The sequence below is a fragment of the Anguilla anguilla genome, chromosome 2 (genome assembly GCF_013347855.1).
Source record: "Anguilla anguilla isolate fAngAng1 chromosome 2, fAngAng1.pri, whole genome shotgun sequence".
NCBI lineage: Eukaryota > Metazoa > Chordata > Actinopteri > Anguilliformes > Anguillidae > Anguilla > Anguilla anguilla.
Window position 1 is genome coordinate 64,525,577 of NC_049202.1, and position 27,267 is coordinate 64,552,843.

Below are 27,267 nucleotides of genomic sequence, written 5' to 3' on the forward strand. Positions count from 1 at the left end.
TACGTCAGAACTTATTCGAAAAAACTGTTTCCATTTCTCATTTTGCGCATTAACTCTTTTTTGAAAAACCAGCTCAACTGAGCGTAAAAACGTTTTGCGCATTTTGCTGTTTCCATAAATAGCAAAATGCGCAAAATGGCAAAATGCGCATCAAAATACGTTTGTGGAAACACGGCTATAGAATGAGCCCTGAGGGCAGAAGAAAAAGCACAAAACTGAAGGACTGACACTAATCATGCTAGCACATACATACATAAGTATGCATTTTCAGTCACGTTATGTCAAAATTTCCCATTAAATTCAGTCATCATAAGTCAAAAATTAATGAAAATTGTTTACCTTTTTCAAAGGAGGTGCTGGTGCTCAGATGATCATATCCACCTTCCAGGCTTTAGCATTTGCTAATGTGGCTATCGTGTCCTCCATGTCCAGGATTCTTCAGACTTTCTGCTCTTTTGATATAATGGCGTGATCTGGCAGGCGGTGATCTGATACATTGTAGACCGCAGGTAAGTCTTGAGTTCGGGCTCCAGGTTGGGCTGTAAATCTAGGAGGTTTTGCATATATATAGTCCAGCATTTCTGTTGAGGTAGAAAGCTTGCAGTCTGGAAAGGCTTTGACTGCAGCCCTTACCAAGCTCCAGCTCCAAGTCCTCACCATCAATTCTGCTTCTGTCTCCTTTTTTAATGTCGATCGCACTATCATGATTTTATTTTACAAAGCTTTTATAGAAAGTATCTTCTGCTACTGACTGCATCAACATCAACAACAACATTAATTGCTCTATTCACAAGTGCCAATAACTTCCGGTTGAATCGTTCTTGGGTGGACTGTATTTCTTCCCATTCCTTAATAAAACTAGCAAGTTGTCTTCTGCTGTCTCTCTTCTGGCGGGCTCATGCATATTATTCCATGTATATAATTACATTACGGGAATTTAGCAGATGCTCTTATCCAGAGCGACTTACATAACGTTTTACATAGCATTTACATTTATCCATTTGTACAGCAGGATATATACTGAAGCAAGATATGTATCTGGGATGTATGCCTGGGAATCAAGCCTATGACAAGACCAGCTCCTTACCCATTATACTACACCAGTCTTTTCATTTCTCTAGCACCTGACTGGTGACAGCTCATATTCCAGTCTTAGTGCTGGAAACTGCAATGCTACCCCCCTGGTGCCCCCACCCCCCCCCCCCCCCCCACCCAAACACTATTTCAGTCTATCCCCACACTATCTCCTTGTGTTCTTCCCAGGACCACAGCCAATTAAAATGATAGAAAGAAGGAAGGCAGAGATGAAAGAAGGAAGGAAGTAAGAGAGTGAGATGTGTGGCAGGGGGATGGAGGAAGAAAATAAAGTTTGAGAAAGGAGTAAAGGAGAAGGAAAGAATGGATAGAAGCAAGGAAAGGGGAAAGGGATCGTGACAAGCTATGTGTGACTCACACGCAACCTCTGAATCTCATGGACCACGAAGCAGGGAGACTGGCTTTCATTTGTTTAAAACATTTGAAAAAGACACACCTTCACTGTAATGTTGAAACATTAATTCACAGCTGTGGGGGCAAAAAAGAACAAATGCAAATCATAATTTTTTTTTAACATTCAGTTTTGTAAAAAAGTCATTTTGTATTTCAAGGTATTATGTGACAAGACAGGGAAATCGTAATTATTAAAGGCTGCAGGCTACATATTAAGATTGTACAGAGCAAAGATTGCTTTATTTATGCGTGAGTCTGCAGTATTGCAAAATATCTTGTGATTATGCTTGTTTGCGTGAAAATTGTGGAATATAAAAAACCTCTCCTCTTCTCCACCGGGAAAGGCATGGGGATGGTCTTGCCCTGCTGACCAGAATTTATGGGGAAGCAAACCACCCCACCCCCCGGGAAAATCAACAATCAAACCCCTGTTATTGCCATGCTTTGTCTGTTGAGCTAAGCCATTTCTGAATTGTTATACACTGACCACGTCACATGACCAGCTGTAGGCAGAAAAGAGCTGGTGGTCCATTTAAGACAGGTTTAAATTGCTTGACAATGCATCGCTATGGCTGTGCCATTTAAACTGAGCCACCTTCTCTCAAAGAAACATCAAATAAAATACAATGACAAGTACCTACATTTATCAAGTCAGACTCTCTCATCACCGGTTCATATTCAACAGATAAACAAAATAATGTAATATTGTAATAAGTTCTAACAGTGCTGTTTGTCCCCTCCCTGATTTTCCTCCATTATCGCATATTGATAAAACGTAATGGTTTCAGATCTTTAGGCAAAAGTAATATTACAGACATTTAAAAAGATTAAACAAAGGAAACCTGAGTAAACACAAAACAGTACTATTATTTATTCAATGAAAAAAGTTTTCAAACACCCATATCACCTATGAGAAAAAATAACTGCCCCTTAGTTACTCAATCAACCAATTAACCAAATTAAATTGATAATTGGCTTCACTGCAGCCAGCCCAGCTGAATCCAAACCTCACTTATATCGAACCGTATCATCAGAGTGAAGTAGTGTAGGAATTTGGCCCTTTGTAAAGTACAACTCCAAGTTCAAGTCAATAACAATTTATTAACAAAGCAAAAATAGTCTTTAATACAGTATGCAGCATGCCAGGTGAAAGCAAGGCAGTTCAATCACCATAGTGATGTGTGGGTACAAGCTTTTATGCCACACGCCTGAAATAGAACACTGAAATAAAATGCAGGTTCCTGTCCCGGATTGGGTGACAGGCAAACAAATGGACACTGTTACATATGTATGTGGTGTGGAAGGAAACCAAATGGTCATTGTCACCGAGACCTCCTGTCTCAAACCCATTGATTACTCTGGCCTCGCCCTGGTTGTGCCGTCATCACAAGGCTTTGATCCTAACCCCCTCTTGATAATTGAATTAGGTTGATTGTGTTAGGTGACCATCCAAAAACACTGAAGCAGGAAATGTATTTTTCCCTACAAGTAGTCATCAAAGATTTCTACAAGCACACCATGCCATAACATAACAATGGTCCAGCAGGTTTGTCTGACCAGTTTCAGCTTGTAATCATAAGCAGCCATCTCAAAATCCACAAAATTAAACACAAAAGGTACACCACCTACCAAGAAAAGTACTCTAAGAACCACCCTGCCAGGAGACACTACAGAATCATGACAAACACACAGTATAGATAAAGTTGATGTTTATTGAACGTAGGATCACACATGTAACATGATTTATTAAACACAGGAACACACGTGGAACATAATTTATAGGTCATAGTAACACACATGTAACAGATATCTGAGGTAGGGGAGATCTCTTAGGAATTGACCAGGAGTTTTGAATAACTGTAGGAGCCCTCAAATGTAACAATGTGCCAGAATGGCCTACTGGTGCAAATAGAGAAAGTGAGGCATAAAAATGGACTGAACCATGAATACTGCAGAATCAATAATACAATAATATTATAAACAGAAAATGTACAATTTTATGCTATTTGTGAAACATTTGTTATAAGAGGCTTTAGGACAGCACTTTCCTATCAATTATGAATGAAGACTGACACGTAACTCTGATGGAGTTTTTGTAAGGTTGGGGCTGGCGAGCAATGTCAGAAGCGGACAATAAATCAACGGGGAGTCTAAAAGCTGACTGCGAACAGCAGTCAACCACTGAGCGAGGTAGGAGAAAGGAAAAAGGGGAATAAACCCTGGCAAAAGGCCAAACAAAAGGCAATCCTCAAAAACAGGACGAAAGTCTCTTGACTGAGAACCAAAAACAACACACGCCTAGGTAAGTAAGATCTCTCAGCTCAAGCCTGAGACTAGCTGGAGATAACTCTATCCACAAATACCTTCTATGAAAAGTGACAACTCTCAAGTGCCCCGGTTGCTACGTGTTTAGCTCCCGTACCAGATAGCCATCGAGTAAGTCGCATCTAGCGCTCTAAATACCCAGGGCGTTACCAGCTGCTTGTAAAATGCAAGAGCACCGAGCAGAGGGAGTGAGGTCCCTATAAAGGGTAGACTCCAGGTGGCCCGAATCAGCAATTAGCAGGGAATGAGAAAGCGAGGGGCAGCACCACCGCAAGCACAGGCACATTACAGTTTTGCTCCGAAACATGTCAATCTTAATTTTTTCCCCTTGATGTAATAATAGTAATTCAACGAAATAGCCAAATAATCATTGTTCCCTTGATGTAGTAGTAGTCACTCCCAGATATTCAAATGTGAATTTGGTTTTTCATTTGGTTCTGTCTCAGGTAATAGAAATGCAATTGCTTTAGGCCTATTATCTGTCAATTTCATTGGTTAGATCTCGGCAAGGCTTATCTCACTAGCACATAAAAACGTGAGTCACACCTTACAGTTTACTCCACATTACAACCAGAGCCATACAGCTGTGAGGAATCAGCAACTGAACTGCCAAGATGGATGTAAGTATAGAGGATTTTCATCTAAAACATACACAACATAGAATCACAGAATACATGATACACATGGAGTAATTAATTTGATTTAATAAATTCAACTCAATCAAGTCGTTGAAATGCTCTTTACATTACATAATGAAAGATGACACTTCTACAAAATATAGAGTTAGAGTAAAGGTGACTCGAACATATTAGTAAGGAAACTGTTTCTCAGTATGATGCCAACCCCAGCTCTGCTTGTGCGTGTAGATGGGGCACAGTCTTTGTATGGTGATGTATTAGTATTTTTTAGTATTCTTTTGCTTTTTTTGATTATCAGCAGCATGCTTTCATGCTGCTGATAATCACAAGAGAAATGCATGCATCAGTGTGAAAGAGGTTTGCATTTATGAAAAGGCCCTCATGATGCTTTCACCATACATGTTTCTGGTCTCTATTCTGTTATAAACAGTTAGTGGAGGTGAAAAACCTGATCTTCAAGCCAGGAATGGAACTGAAGGTCAACGGTGTCTTCGACGACAATCCAGAACGGTGAGTCATTTTTGCCTTTGTCTCTATGGGGCCTGTTACTCACTTTCTGAATCACTTGCTGACTTCGTCCATAATCATCCACCCATCTTTTTAAAATGCTGGTGAAAACCATGCTCTCTATTCACTTCCTGCTTTCTTATTGGTTGACCTGCCTTGTGCTACTCTGTTTCTCACCCAGTAACTCTATCAATGTGGGCCACACTTACGAAGACATTGCGCTGCACGTTGACATACGTTTCAACAGTGGAAATGACAAACGCCAATTGATCACGAACAGCAAGGCCAGCGGCAAATGGCAAGAAGAACTGAAAGATCCTAGATTCCCCTTCACAGCAGGGAAGGCATTTCAGGTGAGGCCTTTGACAGGGAGACCATGGCCCAGCGCCAATTCACCTCCTAATCACTCTGCCCATACACTCATTTTGCACACTCACAAGAATCGCCATCTTGTACAAGGGTTGTCCCACAGCTGAGTGAAATTTCAGTAAGGGACAGTAGATGTTCTGCTCTCCGATGCTCCCTCAAAAACAAGGAAATTAAAGTGCTGGCGAGTTAAAAATTAAAGCGAGTGCTGACCCAGCAGGCATTGCGTTGCTCAATGCTGTTACCAAAGTTGTTAAAGCATCGCAGAACTAACTACATTTATCATGGTCATCACTGTGTTTTCTCAAATGATGCAGATTTTGTCAATTAAAGTGTACTGATAACACCAGTAACATCTAAATTGTGGTATTCATTATTTGTAATGCAAATGTGGAGGTTCAAAGTTGCTCATTGTCCCCAGCTGTTAAATGACATGCTTTACAAGTGATAATGGTATTTTTTGTAAGTGATATTGATTCATTATTGACAATAATTAATTCTTTGTAAATTCCGATCTGTAAATTATAAATCGTTGGAGACCAAAACTGCATCTCCACACACCTGCTGCTTTTTATGCTCCCTTTCACCTCGATACCTGCCCTCACTTGTAAGTGGCCCTTATGCCTGTGACATTTATAATTAAGCGTAACTCGAAACACAAGGGCAGTGTTTAGGAGGTGAACTGGGACTAGGGGCCTGAGTTGGAGGCCCTCACTCGAGCCTTCATCCACTCCTCTGCACCTGTGTTCAATGGATCAGCCTGAAACTGCTAAATGAAAAACACTTGCATAATACATTCAGATGAGGCACTGCACCCATAAATTATTAGCCACCATTTTATGGATAACTTCCCTTCACAATCCTGCATGTAAGATAAATTCTTTCACACACACTCGTCACAGCAGGGCTTCGTGAATGATGTTTTAATCATTCAGAGTGGAGTTTGGTTATTGTGAGAATCTCCAGGTGAACCGGAATCATTGAATGTTCTCCACAGCAATTAAATCCCAAACTCTTCTACACCTCTTCCAGTGTTATGCTCTTTATTCAATGAGAAATTATAGAAAATAACTTGAAACAACAAAAGTAGGTGATAGAACAAATAAGTAAATGACAGAAAGGTAGTTACTGACCTGTATTGTAAAGATTTGGACTATGTTAACATTCTTCTTGGTAACTTATCTCTCCTGCCTTCTCTCCCCATCTCTCTTTTTAACTTTCCTACAATCTCTCCTCTCTCAGGTGTCCATTGTCTTCAACTTTGATACTTTTGACATTTATCTGCCAGATGGCCAGGTGGTGCACTTCCCCAACCGTCTGGGTGACCAGGAATACAAATACATTTTCTTTGTGGGGGATGCCACAGTCAAAACCATAAGTGTGGATGTGTCTGACAAACCAACCAAGAGATAGACATCCCTTTTTTGTCCCCTGATTGGCTGATCTGCTCCCTGCTTCCTTCCTGCAGCTGTGCTACAACATACTACTTTGTCTGCGCCTCCCATACATCAGCGCCTTTAATCTTGTGCCTCTCTGCGTGTCTGTGCAAACTCAAGAATCATTCCAGCTTTGAATGAAATAAATTTCAAGCAAGAAAATCTTAATGCCTGTGTCTGGATGTTTATTTTGTTTATTTGGGTAAAGGGGCGGGTGTGTGTGGGGGGGGGGGGGGGGGTGTGGGGGGGGGGGTGGGGGGGTGTGGGGGGGGGGGGAGCGGTGGGTGTTGGTGTCAAGTCCTTTCTACATATCTTTTGTGTGTATGTATTTTAATGGTCACAAATTCACTCTTTAATTTTTCTTGCTTTGCAGTGTTTCCTAGCCTGGTCAGTGACTTTTTAACAGGAGTACTATAGGGGGTCCATGGCCAGGCTTTGTTGTGCTCGGATCTATTGTTCTTTATAACCACACTGATCAGCTGTGTTTTGCTCTTTTGATCTACTCTGTTTTGTTTTTTTTTGCTTGGTTCAGTTTTGTTTTGCTCTCTTTCACTCTTGGCTGTCCTATCTGTGAGCCAAATCCAAGACTGCAGGCAATTATAAGCCAAATTTCCATTAAATTGTCAAACAAATTTTAAGCGAACTTTTGAAATATCGCAAAAAAGAAAAAAAAGAAAGAAAATGCGAATTCAGAGTGTTTTCATTAACTGGTTTGGAGCGAATGAACCAGGCTACGCAAAGCGTAGTTACGTCAGAAGTTGGCGGTATAGGCTACGTTACGCATGGCTGTAATAAACAGAGTAGAAGAAGAGGTTGCAAACTGATCAGTCATATGACTTAAATGTCCGCTACGTCAGAACTTATTCGAAAAAACTGTTTCCATTTCTCATTTTGCGCATTAACTCTTTTTTGAAAAACCAGCTCAACCGAGCGTAAAAAACGTTTTGCGCATTTTGCTGTTTCCATAAATAGCAAAATGCTCAAAATGGTGCATCAAAATACGTTTGTGGAAACACGGCTATAGAATGAGCCCTGAGGGCAGAAGAAAAAGCACAAAACTGAAGGACTGACACTAATCATGCTAGCACATACATACATAAGTATGCATTTTCAGTCACATTATGTCAAAATTTCCCATTAAATTCAGTCATCATATGTCAAAAATTAATGAAAATTGTTTACCTTTTTCAAAGGAGGTGCTGGTGCTCAGATGATCATATCCACCTTCCAGGCTTTAGCATTTGCTAATGTGGCTATCGTGTCCTCCATGTCCAGGATTCTTCAGACTTTCTGCTCTTTTGATATAATGGCGTGATCTGGCAGGCGGTGATCTGATACATTGTAGACCGCAGGTAAGTCTTGAGTTCGGGCTCCAGGTTGGGCTGTAAATCTAGGAGGTTTTGCATATATATAGTCCAGCATTTCTGTTGAGGTAGAAAGCTTGCAGTCTGGAAAGGCTTTGACTGCAGCCCTTACCAAGCTCCAGCTCCAAGTCCTCACCATCAATTCTGCTTCTGTCTCCTTTTTTAATGTCGATCGCACTATCATGATTTTATTTTACAAAGCTTTTATAGAAAGTATCTTCTGCTACTGACTGCATCAACATCAACAACAACATTAATTGCTCTATTCACAAGTGCCAATAACTTCCGGTTGAATCGTTCTTGGGTGGACTGTATTTCTTCCCATTCCTTAATAAAACTAGCAAGTTGTCTTCTGCTGTCTCTCTTCTGGCGGGCTCATGCATATTATTCCATGTATATAATTACATTACGGGAATTTAGCAGATGCTCTTATCCAGAGCGACTTACATAACGTTTTACATAGCATTTACATTTATCCATTTGTACAGCAGGATATATACTGAAGCAAGATATGTATCTGGGATGTATGCCTGGGAATCAAGCCTATGACCTTCAGGTTACAAGACCAGCTCCTTACCCATTATACTACACCAGTCTTTTCATTTCTCTAGCACCTGACTGGTGACAGCTCATATTCCAGTCTTAGTGCTGGAAACTGCAATGCTACCCCCCTGGTGCCCCCCCCTCCTCCCCCCCCCCACCCAAACACTATTTCAGTCTATCCCCACACTATCTCCTTATGTTCTTCCCAGGACCACAGCCAATTAAAATGATAGAAAGAAGGAAGGCAGAGATGAAAGAAGGAAGGAAGTAAGAGAGTGAGATGTGTGGCAGGGGTATGGAGGAAGAAAATAAAGTTTGAGAAAGGAGTAAAGGAGAAGGAAAGAATGGATAGAAGCAAGGAAAGGGGAAAGGGATCGTGACAAGCTATGTGTGACTCACACGCAACCTCTGAATCTCATGGACCACGAAGCAGGGAGACTGGCTTTCATTTGTTTAAAACATTTGAAAAAGACACACCTTCACTGTAATGTTGAAACATTAATTCACAGCTGTGGGAGCAAAAAAGAACAAATGCAAATCATAATTCTTTTTTAACATTCAGTTTTGTATAAAAGTCATTTTGTATTTCAAGGTATTATGTGACAAGACAGGGAAATCGTAATTATTAAAGGCTGCAGGCTACATATTAAGATTGTACAGAACAAAGATTGCTTTATTTATGCATGAGTCTGCAGTATTGCAAAATATCTTGTGATTATGCTCGTTTGCGTGAAAATTGTGGAATATAAAAAACCTCTCCTCTTCTCCACCGGGAAAGGCATGGGGATGGTCTTGCCCTGCTGACCAGAATCTATGGGGAAGCAAACCACCCCACCCCCCGGGAAAATCAACAATCAAACCCCTGTTATTGCCATGCTTTGTCTGTTGAGCTAAGCCATTTCTGAATTGTTATACACTGACCACATCACATGACCAGCTGTAGGCAGAAAAGAGCTGGTGGTCCATTTAAGACAGGTTTAAATTGCTTGACAATGCATCGCTATGGCTGTGCCATTTAAACTGAGCCACCTTCTCTCAAAGAAACATCAAATAAAATACAATGACAAGTACCTACATTTATCAAGTCAGACTCTCTCATCACCGGTTCATATTCAACAGATAAACAAAATAATGTAATATTGTAATAAGTTCTAACAGTGCTGTTTGTCCCCTCCCTGACTTTCCTCCATTATCGCATATTGATAAAACGTAATGGTTTCAGATCTTTAGGCAAAAGTAATATTACAGACATTTAAAAAGATTAAACAAAGGAAACCTGAGTAAACACAAAACAGTACTATTATTTATTCAATGAAAAAAGTTTTCAAACACCCATAACACCTATGAGAAAAAATAACTGCCCCTTAGCTACTCAATCAACCAATTAACCAAATTAAATTGATAATTGGCTTCACTGCAGCCAGCCCAGCTGAATCCAAACCTCACTTATATCGAACCGTATCATCAGAGTGAAGTAGTGTAGGAATTTGGCCCTTTGTAAAGTACAACTTCAAGTTCAAGTCAATAACAATTTATTAACAAAGCAAAAATAGTCTTTAATACAGTATGCAGCATACCAGGTGAAAGCAAGGCAGTTCAATCACACCATAGTGATGTGTGGGTACAAGCTTTTATGTCACACGCCTGAAATAGAACACTGAAATAAAATGCAGGTTCCTGTCCCGGATTGGGTGACAGGCAAACAAATGGACACTGTTACATATGTATGTGGTGTGGAAGGAAACCAAATGGTCATTGTCACCGAGACCTCCTGTCTCAAACCCATTGATTACTCTGGCCTCGCCCTGGTTGTGCCGTCATCACAAGGCTTTGATCCTAACCCCCTCTTGATAATTGAATTAGGTTGATTGTGTTAGGTGACCATCCAAAAACACTGAAGCAGGAAATGTATTTTTCCCTACAAGTAGTCATCAACGATTTCTACAAGCACACCATGCCATAACATAACAATGGTCCAGCAGGTTTGTCTGACCAGTTTCAGCTTGTAATCATAAGCAGCCATCTCAAAATCCACAAAATTAAACACAAAAGGTACACCACCTACCAAGAAAAGTACTCTAAGAACCACCCTGCCAGGAGACACTACAGAATCATGACAAACACACAGTATAGATAAAGTTGATGTTTATTGAACGTAGGAACAAACATGTAACATGATTTATTAAACACAGGAACACACGTGAAACATAATTTATAGGTCATAGTAACACACATGTAACAGATATCTGAGGTAGGGGAGATCTCTTAGGAATTGACCAGGAGTTTTGAATAACTGTAGGTGCCCTCAAATGTAACAATGTGCCAGAATGGCTTACTGGTGCAAATAGAGAAAGTGAGGCATAAAAATGGACTGAACCATGAATACTGCATAATCAATAATACAATAATATTATAAACAGAAAATGTACAATTTTATGCTATTTGTGAAACATTTGTTATAAGAGGCTTTAGGACAGCACTTTTCTACCAATTATGAATGAAGACTGACACGTAACTCTGATGGAGTTTTTGTAAGGTTGGGGCTGGCGAGCAATGTCAGAAGCGGACAATAAATCAACGGGGAGTCTAAAAGCTGACTGCGAACAGCAGTCAACCACTGAGCGAGGTAGGAGAAAGGAAAAAGGGGAATAAACCCTGGCAAAAGGCCAAACAAAAGGCAATCCTCCAAAACAGGATGAAAGTCTCTTGACTGAGAACCAAAAACAACACACGCCTAGGTAAGTAAGGTCTCTCAGCTCAAGCCTGAGACCAGCTGGAGATAACTCTATCCACAAATACCTTCTATGAAAAGTGACAACTCTCAAGTGCCCCGGTTGCTACGTGTTTAGCTCCCGTACCAGATAGCCATCGAGTAAGTCGCATCTAGCGCTCGAAATACCCAGGGCGTTACCGGCTGCTTGTAAAATGCAAGAGCACCGAGCAGAGGGAGTGAGGTCCCTATAAAGGGTAGACTCCAGGTGGCCCGAATCAGCAATTAGCAGGGAATGAGAAAGCGAGGGGCAGCACCACCGCAAGCACAGGCACATTACAGTTTTGCTCCGAAACATGTCAATCTTAACTTTTTCCCCTTGATGTAATAATAGTAATTCAACGAAATAGCCAAATAATCATTGTTCCCTTGATGTAGTAGTAGTCATTCCCAGATATTCAAATGTGAATTTGGTTTTTCATTTGGTTCTGTCTCAGGTAATAGAAATGCAATTTCTTTAGGCCTATTATCTGTCAATTTCATTGGTTAGATCTCGGCAAGGCTTATCTCACTGGCACATAAAAACGTGAGTCACACCTTACAGTTTACTCCACATTACAACCAGAGTCATACAGCTGTGAGGAATCAGCAACTGAACTGCCAAGATGTCTGTAAGTATAGAGGATTTTCATCTAAAACATACACAACAAAGAAACAGAATGCTGTTTATGATACACATGGAGTAATTAATTTGATAAATTCAGCTAAATCAAATCATTGAAATACTCTTAACGCAACACAATAAAAGATGTCAAGAAATAGTTAAGAGAAAGGCAGAGTAACTGGTATGGATCACAAAGCAAACAATGTCTCAGTGTGATGCCATCTCCAGCTCTGCTTGTGTTGTAGATGGGGCACAATCTTTGGACAGTAATGTTGCACTGTTGAGAAGATGGTTTAAGTTTTCATTTTATTATAAAAGTTTTGACTTTCTAGTATAACTCCCAAGACAAGTAAAAAAATCTAGTTTATGGAGTGTAGATACATTTTCATGCTTTCATGTTGCAGATAATCACTAGAGAAATGCATGCATCAGTGTACGAGAAGGCCTTCAGGATGCGTTGAGCATAAATGTCCCTGATTGCTTCTGTTCTGTTGTAAACAGTACATGGAGGTGAAAAACATAAACTTCAGTACAGGAATGGAACTGAAGGTCAAAGGCGTCGTCAAACCCAATCCGGTTCGGTGAGTCATTACTGCCTCTGTCTCTATGGAGCCTGTTATTCACCTGGCAAATCACTTGCTGGCTGCATTTATGATCATCCATCTTAATTTAAAATATCAATGAACACCATTCTCTCTATTCGAGGTCTGCATTCTGATTGGTTGCCATCCCTTGCGCTACTCTGTTTCTTTTTCAGTTTCTCTATCAATGTGGGGCTCACCGAAGATAAAATTGCACTGCACTTTGACCCACGTTTCAACTATCATGGGGACATCCGTACCATCATCTTGGACACCAAGAAAGATGGATCCTGGCAAGAACAGCAGAAAGAAAAAGACTTCCCATTTGAGGCAGAGCAGGAGTTTGAGGTGAGGCCTGGGAAAGTAAATTATAGAACAAGTAGGCAGATGCCAGAAAGGTAGATATGATCTGTAAACAAAGTGTTCTTCTTTTTAGGAAGCCTTTTTATAACACTTTGGCCAGGGACTACAGATGAAAATGAGCCTTTTGGCTTATTTATTTGTAGATTTATTGCATTGTTTTTCACTGCAGTCATAGTGTGTTCTTTGTAAGTTGGACTGCTAACATTCTTCTTCTCCTGCCTTCTCCCCCCATTTTTCTTTTTTTAACTTTCTACCTATCTTTCTATCTCCAAGGTGACCATTGTTTTCAACCTTGACACTTTTGACATTTATCTGTCAAGTGGCAAAATGGTGCAGTTCCCCAACCGTCTGGGTCTCAACAAATACAAGCACATTTTCTTTGTGGGAGATGCTACGATCCAAGAAATAATTGTGAAGCCATCTGGAAAAGCTACCAAGAAATAGTGTGGCTGCTGATTGGCTGCTTGGCTTCCTCCTTCCTGCCTACTGCTTCACTGCAACTACACCACCCGACCATCAGGGAATTTAGTCTTCTGCCTCTGCATTTCTCTGATGTCTATGAAAACTCACTGAGTATGGAAATAATCCCAGCTTTACAATAAATTTCTAGCAAGAAAATCTTGATGCCTGTGAGTGTATAGTCATTTGGGATGAGGGTTGGTGTCTGTGTTGGGTGGTAGGGGGGGGGGGGGGAGGGAGGGAGGGAGGGGGGAGGATTGTATCAAGTCCTTTCTACACTGAACAACAATATAAATGCAACACTTATCATTTTGAATATTTTATTGAGGTAATAAACGTAAATCAGTCAACTGAAATAGATTCATTAAGCACTTATCTATTGATTTCATGTGATTGGCGATACAGATATGCATTTGTTAGTCACAGATTCCCCCCAAATTATTTTAATAATAAACACAAGATACTTGTGCCCTAATGATAAGAATAATCGCTCAATGAAGAAACCCAATCCCATTGCCAAAAGAAAGTCAAACATGCCTATGCATATTTATACTATGGGACTACACACTACGAATGTATTACATGGCCCATAGCGGCCCCCAAACAGCATTGCCAACTTCAACAGACCCGTGCTCCATTGATGCGAGTTCCAGGTATTGACAATGCCGATGCTACATACCCTACCACATGGCCCCTAATGGTCACCACAACCCAACATGTAGATAGATAGGCAGTGCGAGTGCAACGGATTATTGTAAATATTCCACTTGCCTTTGTATTGGCTGTTTGTATGTTTCTCTCAGCCTATGCTGCACGCTGCTGATTGGGTTGGGCGTTTGCTGACTAGGGACGGAAGTGACGTTGTGTTCGTCCCAGTCGGTGAGCGTGTGTTCAGTGGTAGGTCACCGTGAAAAATTTGTCCAGTAGATATTGTAAATATAACACTTTAAAATATGTATGGTTCAATTTAAATGATATGGTGTCAAACATAAAGTTAAAGTAGACATCTCTCCTGAATGTGATGACTCTTAAAGTTAATATTTTCGGAGCTATTTGTATTTGAGTGTTTGAGCTAATGCCGATGTACTAGTTGTTAGCTAGTGCACAGTTTCACATGGGAATGTGTGTTTCGAACAGCGTGTTGCAGAGAGATGAACATGCAGACGGGCTATTGATAAGATGTTTCTTGTAACAGGTACCGTATCTCTCCTTGTTAAGTGTCATGTATTTTAGTATTTTTTCGTTATTTTAAGTTATCAGGATAATGTTTCAGTTAGAATAATCCGGATTGTACAGACTATTGTTTTTGTTGTATATGTTTCTTTTAAGTAATGGCGTAAGTAATTTATTTTTATATGAATTTATTTTTATATGTTTATATATATATATTTATATATATATATACGTGCCAGTCGGTGAGTGTGTGTTCATTGGGGCAGAAGTGACGTTGCGTTCGCCCCAGTCAGTGTGTGTTGCAGAGAGTTGAACATGCAGACGGGCTGTTGATAGGATGTTTCTTGTAACGGAATAAAACATGAAGACGATGACGGATGCTGAGTCTTTTATAAAACACAACATAGAAGAGAAGTGTTACACAAGCCAGCATATCAAGTGGGCACCTCCCTTCACCGGTGTTTTGTCAAGTTGGGCCCACGACACCTCGGGAAGGCTCAACAGTTAGTTCCAGCGTCCCAGAACCACCCCCTCCATAGCCGAGTTTCCACCGCAGGAACTTTACCCCGGAACTAGGAACCTTTTGAGGAACTCAGTGCGTTTTGACCGCAGGAACTAGGGTCTAAATTAAGTTCCGGGGACTTTATTTTACCCCCAAAAAAGTCTCTGCTGGGGGGGGTAGTACTTTCCAAAAGTACCGGAACCTTTGGGGTGGGGTGCAAGCGCTGAAAATTTCTGATTGGTCGACTACTTGCAGTGTTTTATTTCAACCGCCATTTTTAAAAATCTGCAGCCGCAAACCGATTTATTTTCATAATAACTTGAAATCAAACTTGTATGTTATGCGGCGCAGTAGCCTACTTTTGGTTATAGCCTGCCAACGTCTTGGAATTATAACGTGTGCTCTTCTGTTCTTTTCTTGCTTTAGTATTCGCTTTATAAAATGCTAAGCATTTGTGCTGGGACAGCATATTACATACCAAAACATTCAAACGGTTTCATTCAGTTGCTGAATATTTTCTTCCAGATTTTCTTTGTTAGCCCGTTGTAATTGACTCAACACGTTATGTGAGGTATGCGGTAGTTCTGCGTAATTTACATTGGTGATACAGTAAAAGCAAACTGGAAATCACCTTCTGTACTTTTTGTCAGGGTAAAATAACAGGTTAATTCTAGTAATCGTCACTTTTGCTTTTTTCAGACGGCCATAATTTTACTCATTTTTCAATTCCACAAAAAGACCAGGAAGACTATGGACTAATTTATGGTGCATGGTTCGCATCTGGAGGGCACACTTCGCTGCTCGGCTAGCAGTAACTTTGAAGGAAAGCAAACGGTGGCTGTACCACTGCTAATTTAAATTTTCACGTTCTATTCTTGTCATTTTGCGATTAGCCTATATGGAATTGACGATGAGAAAGTAATCAATTCAACAGCAAATTGTTAACAACGTGTGCATGTTTTCTGCTGTTGTTGCCAGTTATTTGTGAAATGTGAATTCATTCTCGGATGTCAAGACATGAAAGTGAATGTTTGAGAGGATATATAAAACAGTTACAATCTGACTATTGGCCTGTTATATCCTATTTGTTGCATAACAACGGTCCAAGTTCAACCACCAACAACGGTAAAATATGCCCAAATGGCTGCGGAAGAATATTTAAATTTCAGGTGATTAAATCGATAAAAATCAATAAATACAAAAGTAACCATATATAGTCATTGTTGGTAACCCGTTGTATATAAGTGGAATAAACCCCTCCAGGCTGTCCCGGTTATTAGAAAATAATGTAGGCTACTTCGGTGGTATTATGGGGCTACAGAAGAAATCATAGGACAGGTGGACCGACGACAACGTTGCTTTTTCATACGTCAGTGGGCTAATTTGCCTAATCTTCGCAGGACTTTAGACCACGGTGGAAACGCAGACAACAATGGGCTGAAGGAAACTTTTAGTTCCTTGAAAAGTAGTTCCTGGGACTAAAAGTTCCGGGTAATTTTGGTGGAAACGCGGCTCATGCTAGCTCTCATTGTCCATGATACACACATGCAGAACTTCCTTGGCAACATGGTGCGGTTTCCCAATCGTCTGAGTAGCCAGAAATACAAATGCATTATCTTTGCGGGAGATGCCACAATCAAAGACATAAGTGTGAGACCATCTTTAAAACCATCCAAGAGATAGACATCTCTCTTCTGACTCCTGGTTGGTTCCTCTGCACCCTGCTTCCTTCCTACAGATGTGCTACAACAGCACTTTGTCTGCACCTCCCAAACATCACGCTCGTTAATGTTGTGCTTCTCTGCAACATTGCACATGTTTCAGTGAAAACTCACTCAGTATGGAAATCATTCCAGGTTTGAAAATAAATCACTAGCAAGAAAATATTTGTGCCTGTGTGTAGATTTTCACTAGTACATACCTTGTCAGGATACAGTTTTACAGTATTTTTGCTAGGCTGGTCAGTGCTGTTTATGATAGGTGAATAACATAGATCAAATTTCATACATTTTATTTATTTTTTTATTTTCTGGAGAGATCCAGGTCAGGTTTCTTAATAACGGGAGTTAATGTTGATGCACCTGTACTCACCACTGGGCAGATTACTTCAGTTTCAAACCTTCTTTCAAAGAGCCAAAATCATACTCTGAGCATAATGCTTTGTACCGTATATTGGCATTTTTTGATATTAAAGCCAGAGACAATACACATACAGATTGTTCAGTTTCACATGTGTCCATGTGTTCTATTTGAGACCATATGTATCACTCTTTCAGCAGAGCTTCTCCACTAACTGAGTTGGTACATAGCATACAATATTTAAATTTAGTGTGATTACCTGTGATTAACTAACAGATCCTGTATTTGATTGTATATTATAGAGTGTCAAGAGCATACAAGTGCAATATGAATCTAATTTTCAACCCATAACTTGGCCTTGACCCATAACAGGTCGTATAGTTGCTACAGTACATTATAAGCATCAAACTGGTAGTCCAATGGCTCAATTTGTATAGCACTGTGCTGGCAACGCAAAGATTGTGGGTTTGCTCAGGGGGCTCCATATGCTTAAAAATGTGTGCATTCATATACTGCACATTGCTTTCGATAAAACTGTCTGCTATGAGTATGTAGACACATGACAACTAATATCTGTCCAAATGTAATTGGCAAATCAAAGTCATGGCTAACCACTGTGCACCGACAGTCACTCAGTGATAGAGTCACCGACAAACCTCTTTTCTGAGGAATGAATATTATAATGTGATCTATATATTTCTATTTTATTGGCTGAATTTATTAAAATAATTACTATGCTGCCATCTTAATACCATTCAAACAACTGGATATAAATTAGAACAAGTTCTGGTTATTCACAAGCTATATATAAACTATATAAACTAAATGGCAAGATGACCATCTTGGGAATGTTATCTTTAACAATATTATCATCAGTCTTAATTATTCACAGTGCAAACATTTATATGATTGTCAATACTCTGAAATGCCCTAGCAGCATGCTGTCATCACGCGTCACCTCACTGTCCCCCTCATATGCTGTCACCCTATGAGGAGGAACCTTGGCAGAAGTGGACAAGAGGGCAGGTTCAACAAATGGTGACAAACCATTTCATTCACTCAAAGAGCTCAATTCACAAACAAAATAAGGCTTCAATGAATTAACATGGTAAAGTTTAGTTGAGTTTCTGTGATCAGGAGTAGCTATTAAATACAGTAGTTCTGATCAGAATCTTTGCACAACACAGTAAAGGGACTAGTATTTTTAGCCATGAATGGCAAACAAAAAATAGATAAAAGGGCAAGGCTTTGATCCCCTGAACTAAACTGCCTTTCCTCCGCTCCACTATCGTAAATAACTTTTATTTTCTTCTGTGAAAACTGCAGTTCCTGTTTTGCTTTTACTCGTGCATCATGTAGTCGATGCCTAAAGCCATTCACAGTCAATTATGTTTTTGGGAGACTCAGATGACTGCCACGCATCCCTTAAAACATAAAATGGGCCACACACGGTATGTCCAAAAACCAGATAATTTGGGTTAAAACCAGCGCTTTCCTGAATGACTTCTCTAGCTGTCAGGAGTAAGCATGGCAAGCCCCCTGCCCAGTCTCAACTCAGCAGCAATAGCTTCAACGTCTGGTGGGATCGTTCCAACATACCTGGACTCTTTTGTGCAAGGTCAGCTGAAGATGCATTGTGCTTTATATGGTGTTGTTGGAGGACCTGAGAAAACAGCTGGAAGGTAAAGTCAGTTCCTAGGTCACTTTGAATGATCTTAGGTGTACCAAATACGGAGATGGACTATGCTTAAGCCCTAACCACTGATTTGGCTGTAATTCTGTGCAGTGTATAAGCAGCTGGATACCTTATGACCCGGCACAACTGTAAGTAAGTAAGTATTACCAAAACAAGACCGAATCAGAGGATCCACACAGTAAATAATCAATTGTTCAAATGACTGACCCACTGCAGGTGACAGGTTTTAATAAAAACTGAAACATCTTGTTTTAACTGAGGCCAGACAAAATGGCACAGCATGCATTCATATGTTTTCATAACCCCCATATGATGTGCTGTTTTGTCATGTGAAACCTGAAGCACCATTTGTTGAAATTTAGATGGGACTACTAATTGAAAAAATTAGGCCTCTCACAAAAACTTCCTCATGTGAAACCCACTTTCTCACCAACATTTAAAAGACAGCCACAATGTGCAGTATTTTCCATTCCATTCCATTTTCCAGTACATTATTATCATTTTTGCCCGAAACCAATGAGGAGGAAGGGTGATGATCGTTTATTTTATTTCTGGCGTGTGACAGTTTGGTGCCGAAACTGGAGAGGGAACCCACACAAACATGAAATAAAATAATCGCCATCTTCACCCTTCCCCTCACAGGTTCCAGGCAAAAATAATTAACTAAAAACACAAGCTAAAATAACAAAGACAAAAAAGTAAAACAGAGTGACAACTATTTCAGTTCCCTGCTCGTAGCTGGCCAGCTCCTCCCACTTTTCAGGAGGGGTTCACGTTTTCCCCCGTCTTGTTAAAAGAACAAAACGGAAATTAAACGCTATTCAAATAAAGAAACATACTCTCAGTGTGATCTCCTGGTTTCGGGACCCGAACTGTGGTGAGCAGCACACCTTTAAACACTTGGACTGATTAGCTAACGCAGCCCAGGTGCGTGTGCTCTCTCCACCGGCCTGCGCAGCCGAGACCAATCCGCCTCTCCGGCGCACCGAGTGCCGCATATGCATCTACATATTTCTTAACAGACATTTTTAACCATATGTAGTCCCCTGAGCCAATTCACAATCTTTATGCTGCGAGCGCAGTGCTGTACCAACTACACCATAGGACTACTTGTTTGATATTTATGATGTAATGTAGTAACTATATGACCTGAAGAAATGAGCTGAAAATTAGATTCATATCCTTCAGAGATCATAGAAATATACTCGACACTCTGTAATATACAATCAAATAAAGGAGCTATCAGTTAATCACACCAGTTAAATAATTGGATGCTAGGTACCAACACAGTTGAAAGAGTGATACAAGATATGTGGTCTCAAATAGCACACATGGCCATTTTGGAAGTGAAGCATGCTTTATGAAAGTGGGAAGTCTGGCTGGCTTTAATATCCACAAATGAGAAAATTCTATACAGAGCATTACATTACTAAGATGTTTGAATCTTAAAGCAATCTTCCCAGTGGTGAATACATGTTGTTTGAGGTACAGCATATATGGGGCTGTTGCAGTTGTAAAAGATCTGTGCTGATACACCTACAGAGCATTACATTACTAAGATGTTTGAATCTTAAATCAATCTTCCCAGTGGTGAATACGGGTAACTGAGTGTGGTAATCTTCTGGACCGCCTGAGGGCGCTCCGTGATTGCTTTTGATTACGACCGATTGTTTGCACCTGATTTAGAGAGCTTATATACGCTCACGGGAGATCTGTTCTTTGCGTTAGTGTCTACTGACGTACACGAAAGCCGGTACAGAGAAAAGCTCTCTTAGAGAAAAGTGTGGTGATGAAAAAGGTATAGGATTTTTCAATATAGCTTTGATTAGTAGTAAGACTTCGGTCCTGCTAAACACTTAGCTGCATTCTTTATTTTACTTTAAATGCCGTTTTGCCTTCCTCGTTACGAGGCACCTTTTCTTTTCTTTTCTTCCGACTGCACTGCAGTCGTACTAAATTTCTACTCACTCCCTACGCTTTAGATCCTTGTCCCGCTGAGACTATTACATTGTGTTGGGATATTCTCCCTTAGGAGTTGAGTCTTTTCTTTTTGTTACCCCCTCCTCGAGTCTCTTACTGAGACCTAGTGGTTTCCACTTTGGTGGTAACTTAAAAGAAACCCCCTTTTGAATTCACTGTAGTTGCATGTGGTCGTTAACACTTCCCCACCCTCACACCCATTGAAATGAATGGGGCTTTAATTATAACTAGTTAAAATTAAATTCCTGATATCAAGAATTCCAATTTTAAGTAGTTAAAATGTCATTATTGATATCAAAAACCAGTTGAATAAAAGCTTAAACGGCATGCCATACAGGAGCATTAACAGTACTCCTCTTAACATATAACCTGACCTGAATCTCTTTGGAAAATATCCGGCTGTGTAAATGGAAAATGTGTGAAGTTGAATCTGTTATCCATCCAACCATAAACACCTCAGACCAGGCTATTACATAAGTGTCAAATCCTGATAAAATACGTACAAGTAAACATCCACACACAGGCACCAATATTTAGTTGCTAGCTATTTATTAACTTCCATGCTGAGTGAGATTGTACAGACAGAAGCGCAATGTTGTAGAGAAACAAAAGATTAAAGGCATGATGTTTGGGAGGTGCAGACAAAATGCAGTTGTAGCACATCTGCAGGGATCGAAGCAGGGAGCCGAGCAGCCAACCGGGAGTCAGAAGTGGGATGTCTATTTCTTGGTTGGTTTGTCAGATGGTCTCACACTTATGTCTCGGACCCTGGCTTCTCCCCCAAACGAAATGTATTTGTATGCCATGCTACCCAGACGGTTGGGGAACTGCACCATGCTGCCATTTGACAGATAAATGTCAAAAGTGTCAGAGTTGAAGACAATGGTCACCTGGGAGATAGAATGAGAGAACATAAGAAAGTTAAAAAGAGGGATGTGGAAAAAAGGCAGGAGAGGTAAGATACCAAAGAAGAACGTTAACACAGTCCAACTCACAGAGAACACACTAAAACACCACACCTGCAGTTTAAAACAATGAACCCACAACAGATCTATGAATAAAAAAATATTCAAATCTTAACAGTGCAGTTTTGTGCTTCATATTTAGGCTACATATTTATCTTTTGTTGGGAATATTTATTTTCAGAAATTTCTCAAATAAAAAACATAACACTGGAGGAAATGTAGAATAGTTTGGTATTAATTACTGTGGAGAGCATTCAGTGGTGCCAATTCATCATTGGAGGTTCTCATAACCAAACACCACTCTGAATGATTTGACTGAAATATTTGTCATGAAGCTCTGCTGTCCTGGTACAGAATTTCAGACCTCTTTTTAAAGGGTCAATATATCTTGCATGCAGAATTGTGAAGGTCAATTATCCATAGGATGGTGCCTAACAATTCTTGGGTGAAATTTCTCATCATTTTGTATGATGCAAAGGCTTTTCATTTAGCCGTTTCAGGCTGATCCATTGAACGCAGGTGCAAAGGAGTGAGGGCCTACAACTCAGTGTGTCCCTGTCCCAGGCCTCACCTCAAAGTCCTGCCCTGCCTCAAAGGGGAATTCTTTGCTTCTCTGCTCTTCTTGCCAGGTTTCATCTTTTTTGGTGTTCAGGACGATGGTGCGGACGTCCCCAGCATAGTTGAAGCGTGGGTTGAAGTGCAGTGCGATGAGGTCACTGGAGTGGCCCACGTTGATCGCGAAACTGTGAGATAAAGGGAGCCGCACAAGGGAAGGTAACCGACCAGAAAGCAGGAAATGATGAGATCTTTTGTTTTTTTTTAAATGGATGGTCATAGATGAAGTCAGTAAGTGGTTTAGTGAATACAGTAAACAGGCCTCATAGCAATAAAGTACTGGCTTACCGAATCACAGAGGATTGGATAACACCTTTGACACACAGTTCCATTCCTGACCTAAAGGTCAGGTTTCTCAACTGCATTGGTAGCTAAAAAAGACAAAAAAGCAGACACACTTATAGTGCAAGCACAAAGATTTCCTTCTGTACATGCAAACCGCTTTCACACTGATGCATGTATTTCTCTTGTGATTATGTGCAGTAAGAAGACGGCCAAATATGTCTGCATTCCGTACAATGACTCTTTTACTTCTCTCAGGCATTTGAAGTGAGAAAGTCGCCATTTTCATAGTTCAATGATAAATTACACAATTTTCTCAGGAGGGAAGCTATGAGCAAGGAATGCCCCCCATGATAAGCAGAGCTGGTGATAGCTGCACACTGAGCTACAAGGGCTCCGTTTGGTGAATGCTTAAGTACTAAACAATTAGATAAATAATTAATATCGGTTTCAACTTTCTCTTCGCTTTATCTATTGTGTAAATATCCTCTTTCTTTATGTCACATTAAGTATATTTCAACTGTAAGATGGATTTGGATTCTCTAAATCTGAACAAATTACTCTATGCACATCATTTACAGCATTCTGTAGGCATTCTTTTTTCAGCTTTTTCAAATGAAAAATTCTCTATACTTACACCCATCTTGGCTGTTCAGCTGCGGACTCTTCACTACAGTACAGTTCTGGTTGCAAAGCGAAGTGAAATGTGAGGCAAGATTCACGTATTTATGTGAAACTGAGACTAGCAACGGTTTGCATTTGCAAGCTCTAACCAATCACATCGATGAGAAAATAATAGGCCTAGAGCAATTATGCATATATTATAAGCCGTGATCTTACATTTGAATGACATCTTTGCCAATAGAAGCAATATACCTGCAGTTGAATCTTCTCAGCTTGATTTGTTTCAGAATTCTATGTAAAGAGAATATGTAAAACATGTTCATTTTATCTGTTCAGGTAACACTTAGTAGCACTTGTTTTCAATTAATGATGTGCACTGTTACTTTGCTCTTAATTTCTTTTTCACAAGTTGAACAGTTGAGACGTTCAGATGTAAGTTCAGTAAGTGTAGTTTAAGTAACTTTTACACTTTACTGTCTTTGTTACATTTACATTTCCTACTTTTTAAACGTCAGTCTCTTTATATTGAATGCTTCACAAATGGTCCCAAACTCAAACTATCAATGTTATGTTTATTACAATTTTACAAAATAACCTTTCCCTGATTCAGCAGTATTTGCAGTTCAATCCATCTTTGTGCCTCCCTTACTCTACTGGAACCAGCCAGCACTTCTAACCCATTGTTGCATTTGAGGGCACACGCAGAACCTACTCAATTCTCAAGATATCTCCCCAACCTCAAATTTATGTTCTGTGTGTGTTACTGTTATTATAAATCATGTTCCATGTGTGTTCTCTTTCCATAAATCATAATTAATTTAGGTGCAGTTAAAATCCATACAATCAAGAAGCGCTAATGTTTTTATTGCAGTGCTAATTGTTTTTCATTTACTTTCTTCATATTTGCTTAATTCCATTAAGTTCCAGTAGTTTTTTAGTTTAGTTTATTCTTTGAATAAACCTGTTATGTTCTGTTAACACTCTGTTATGTTCTGGCACAACACGACCACACTTTTGAAAGAAAGCGCTTATGTTGGAATATGAGTGGCCAGGCTAGATTATGCCATCGAGCTGAAATAGAGATGAATGATTGAGGGTTGTTCTTTTACATTTTTGCCCAATAGCAGACTCTTTCCATTAGCATGCACCCTGCTTGGTGTTAAGCTCTTTCTAAACCCATTTTGCATTTCTGTTCTCTTCTCCAGAAGCCTCATCCAGCTCCGTCTCTTGCCTTGTTCAAGCCCATCTCATTATACAACCCAAAGGCCTTGATGCATTGCATCAGCCGCACCTTTTCTGAATAGGAATTTGTGCTTTTTTGTTTGCAATTTCTGGTTTAGCAGCTTGGATAATTCCCTATGCAATTCTCTGCATGCTTCAATAGATTCACCATTACCTGTCTCTTATTATTTATCTTATGTTCGACATATGAAACCAGGCGGGAAATGGGCTCCCTCTCTATATCTGTCATGGTCCTGCGTTCCCATTTTCCCTGTTGGGCCGCCAAATGGGGGCACTTCTGTTTTGTGTCCTGATCCCCCTGTGTTAATTGTATGATTGTTTCCAATTGTCCAATCATTGTTTTCTGGCTGTCTCATTTTCCCTTCTTCTTCTGTGGCCTGATTGTTCATGGTGCCCTCCTGGTTTTTTTTAGCTTCTTAAGTATCTTTTTGTGTTCATGGTATTTTTGACCTCTGCGTTTGGGTCCAACCCCCCCACGCAGCCTGACAGAAGAATCCAGCCAGTGCTGGACCCAGCGGAGTTTTTTTTTTTTTTTTTTTTTCATGCCACCAGTCTGGAGCAAGCCGGTGGTCGCTGGGGGGGCCTCTGAGCTCAGCCCTGCCGTCGGTGGACATGAGGCGGACCAGCTGACGAGCATACGCCAGGGGTCGCGGTCGTTCATAGAATACGCGACCGAGTTTTGCTCGTTGGCTGCGCAGAGCGATTTGGCCCAGGCTGTTCTGTGCCAGTTATTTCTGGACAGTGTTAAGGACTCTCTCCATGGTGGCCTGGACTACTCCGGGCTTATCGGGTCATCTGACCTAAGAGCCCTGATGACCGCAGCCCTCCAGTGGGAGGCTTACCTCCAGGGGCGCACAGAGATGCCCCCACTGGCCCAGACGTACGCCCAGCCCTGTCTCCCGCAGGGGTCTCCGCTGCCTGCTCGGCCCGCCGTTCCGCAGGAGCTGCCTGCTCGTCCCGCCGTTCCGCAGGAGCTGCCTGCTCGTCCCGCCGTTCCGCAGGAGCTGCCTGCTCGGCCCGCCGTTCCGCAGGAGCTGCCTGCTCGGCCTGCCGTTCCGCAGGAGCTGTCTGCTCGGTCAGCCGTTCCCCAGGAGTGGCCAGCTCTGCCCCGCGCCCCAGAGAATCCGCCTGCTCTATCTGTTCCGCAGGGGCCACGGCCGCCTGCTCTGTCTGTTCCGCAGGAGCCACGGCCGCCTGCTCCGTCTGTTCCGCAGGGGCCACGGCCGCCTGCTCCGTCTGCAGTCCCGGAGGGGCCTTCACAGCCTGCTCCGCCCCAAGCCCCGGAGGGGCCTGCTCGGCCTGCTCGGCCTGCTCCGCCCCAAGCCCCGGAGGGGCCTTCACGGCCTGCGCCGCCCCACGTCCCGGAGGGGCCTTCACGGCCTGCGCCGCCCCAAGCCCAGGAGGGGCCTTCACGGCCTGCGCCGCCCCAAGCCCAGGAGGGGCCTTCACGGCCTGCGCCGCCCCAAGCCCAGGAGGGGCCTTCACGGCCTGCGCTGCCCCAAGTCCTGGAGGGGCCTCCGTTGCCGGCTCTGCCCGCCCTCTCCGCAGGAGCTGCCTCCTGCTTTGCCCCGCGCCCAGGAGCTGCCTCCTGCTTTGCCCCGCGCCCAGGAGCTGCCTCCTGCTTCGCCCCGCGCCCAGGAGCTGCCTCCTACTTCGCCCCGCGCCCTGGAGAAGCCTCCGAAGCTGCCTAGCGCTCCTGCCCTGCCTTGTGCCCCTGCGCCCCCTGTTCCCTCGTCCCTTGGTGTTCCCTCATCCCTTGGTGTCGTCGCTCCCCCTAGTGGCCGTCCTTCCCCCGGTGTCGTTGCTCCCCCTAGTGTTCGCCTTCCCCCCAGTGTCCGTCCTCCCCCTAGAGTCCGCACTCCACCTAATGTATTCACGCCACCCAGTGTTCCCAACCGTGTGTCTGTGTGTTCCCCGGCCCCCGTGTCTATTTGTCTGCCCGCCTGTTTGTCTGCCTGTTTACCCGCATGTTTGTTAGCCTGTTTGTCTGCCCAATGTGTTCTCCCTGCCTGTCTGTCTGTGTGTCAATCTGCATGTCTCTTGTCTTGTCTGCCTATTTGTCAGTCCATGTGCCAGTTGTTGGGTTCCCCCCTCTCCTTCCCTGTCTGTCTGACCCTTTGTGTGTCGGTTAGTCTAGCCGTGAGCCTCCCCGCCTGCTTGTCCCTTTGTTTGTCCTTGTAAGTCTCCTGTGTCTGTCAGTCCGTTTTGTCAGTCGAGTTCCCGTTCCATGTAGTGTCGAGTCCGCTCCGTGTTTATCTTGTACCCAGTCCTGTGTTGTGTGGGTATCTATTATGTAGGGTCTTGGTGTTGTCTGTTCTTGTCTTGAGTCTTGTCCCTTCCTGTCATAGGTCCAGTCCGGTGTTCAGTCTTGAGTCTTTACCCAGTCCAGTGTTCTGTCTCGTCTCGTCATGTACTAGTCCGGTGTTTGTCGCGTTGTTTCTGTCTAGTCACACCCCAGTCCAGTCCTGTGCGTCTGCCTCGCCCCAGTCCAGTCCTGTGCGTCTCCCTCGCCCCAGTCCAGTCCTGTGCGTCTGCCTCGCCCCAGTCTGAGTCCCTGTCCAGCCCTGAATCCCTGTCCAGCCCAATCCGTCCCTGTCCTGTCTAGTCCAGCCCAGTCCGTCCCTGTCCTGTCTAGTCCAGCCCTGAGCCCCTGTCCTGTCTAGTA

General features: G+C 42.0%; 3 protein-coding genes and 2 long non-coding RNA genes across 5 annotated transcripts; 4 read left to right on the forward strand and 1 right to left on the reverse strand.

Annotated features, from left to right (window-relative positions):
• LOC118221342 lies at positions 1-1,658 on the forward strand. The gene is made up of 3 exons (XR_004764094.1): positions 1-257; positions 351-509; positions 1,264-1,658. It is a non-coding gene; the product is annotated as an uncharacterized LOC118221342 (long non-coding RNA).
• Positions 1,659-4,227: 2,569 nt separating this feature from the next.
• On the forward strand, positions 4,228-6,928 carry LOC118221338 (galactose-binding lectin l-1-like). The gene is made up of 4 exons (XM_035406313.1): positions 4,228-4,433; positions 4,882-4,961; positions 5,140-5,311; positions 6,567-6,928. Exons 1-4 carry the CDS (start codon positions 4,428-4,430, stop codon positions 6,735-6,737), a joined length of 429 nt encoding a protein of 142 aa, XP_035262204.1. The 5' UTR covers positions 4,228-4,427; the 3' UTR covers positions 6,738-6,928.
• An 840-nt stretch (positions 6,929-7,768) lies between these two features.
• On the forward strand, positions 7,769-8,959 carry LOC118219711. The gene is made up of 3 exons (XR_004763828.1): positions 7,769-7,860; positions 7,954-8,112; positions 8,877-8,959. It is a non-coding gene; the product is annotated as an uncharacterized LOC118219711 (long non-coding RNA).
• A 2,846-nt stretch (positions 8,960-11,805) lies between these two features.
• Positions 11,806-13,549, forward strand: LOC118217109 (galactose-binding lectin l-1-like). The gene is made up of 4 exons (XM_035398920.1): positions 11,806-12,048; positions 12,543-12,622; positions 12,799-12,970; positions 13,259-13,549. Exons 1-4 carry the CDS (start codon positions 12,043-12,045, stop codon positions 13,427-13,429), a joined length of 429 nt encoding a protein of 142 aa, XP_035254811.1. The 5' UTR covers positions 11,806-12,042; the 3' UTR covers positions 13,430-13,549.
• Positions 13,550-21,419: 7,870 nt separating this feature from the next.
• On the reverse strand, positions 21,420-23,452 carry LOC118221687 (galactose-binding lectin l-1-like). The gene is made up of 4 exons (XM_035406976.1): positions 23,374-23,452; positions 22,743-22,825; positions 22,411-22,582; positions 21,420-21,764 (listed from the first exon to the last, which is right to left on the reverse strand). The coding sequence occupies exons 1-4, from the start codon at positions 23,377-23,379 to the stop codon at positions 21,594-21,596; spliced, it is 432 nt and encodes a 143-aa protein (XP_035262867.1). The 5' UTR covers positions 23,380-23,452; the 3' UTR covers positions 21,420-21,593.
• Between the last annotated feature and the right edge of the window lie 3,815 nt (positions 23,453-27,267).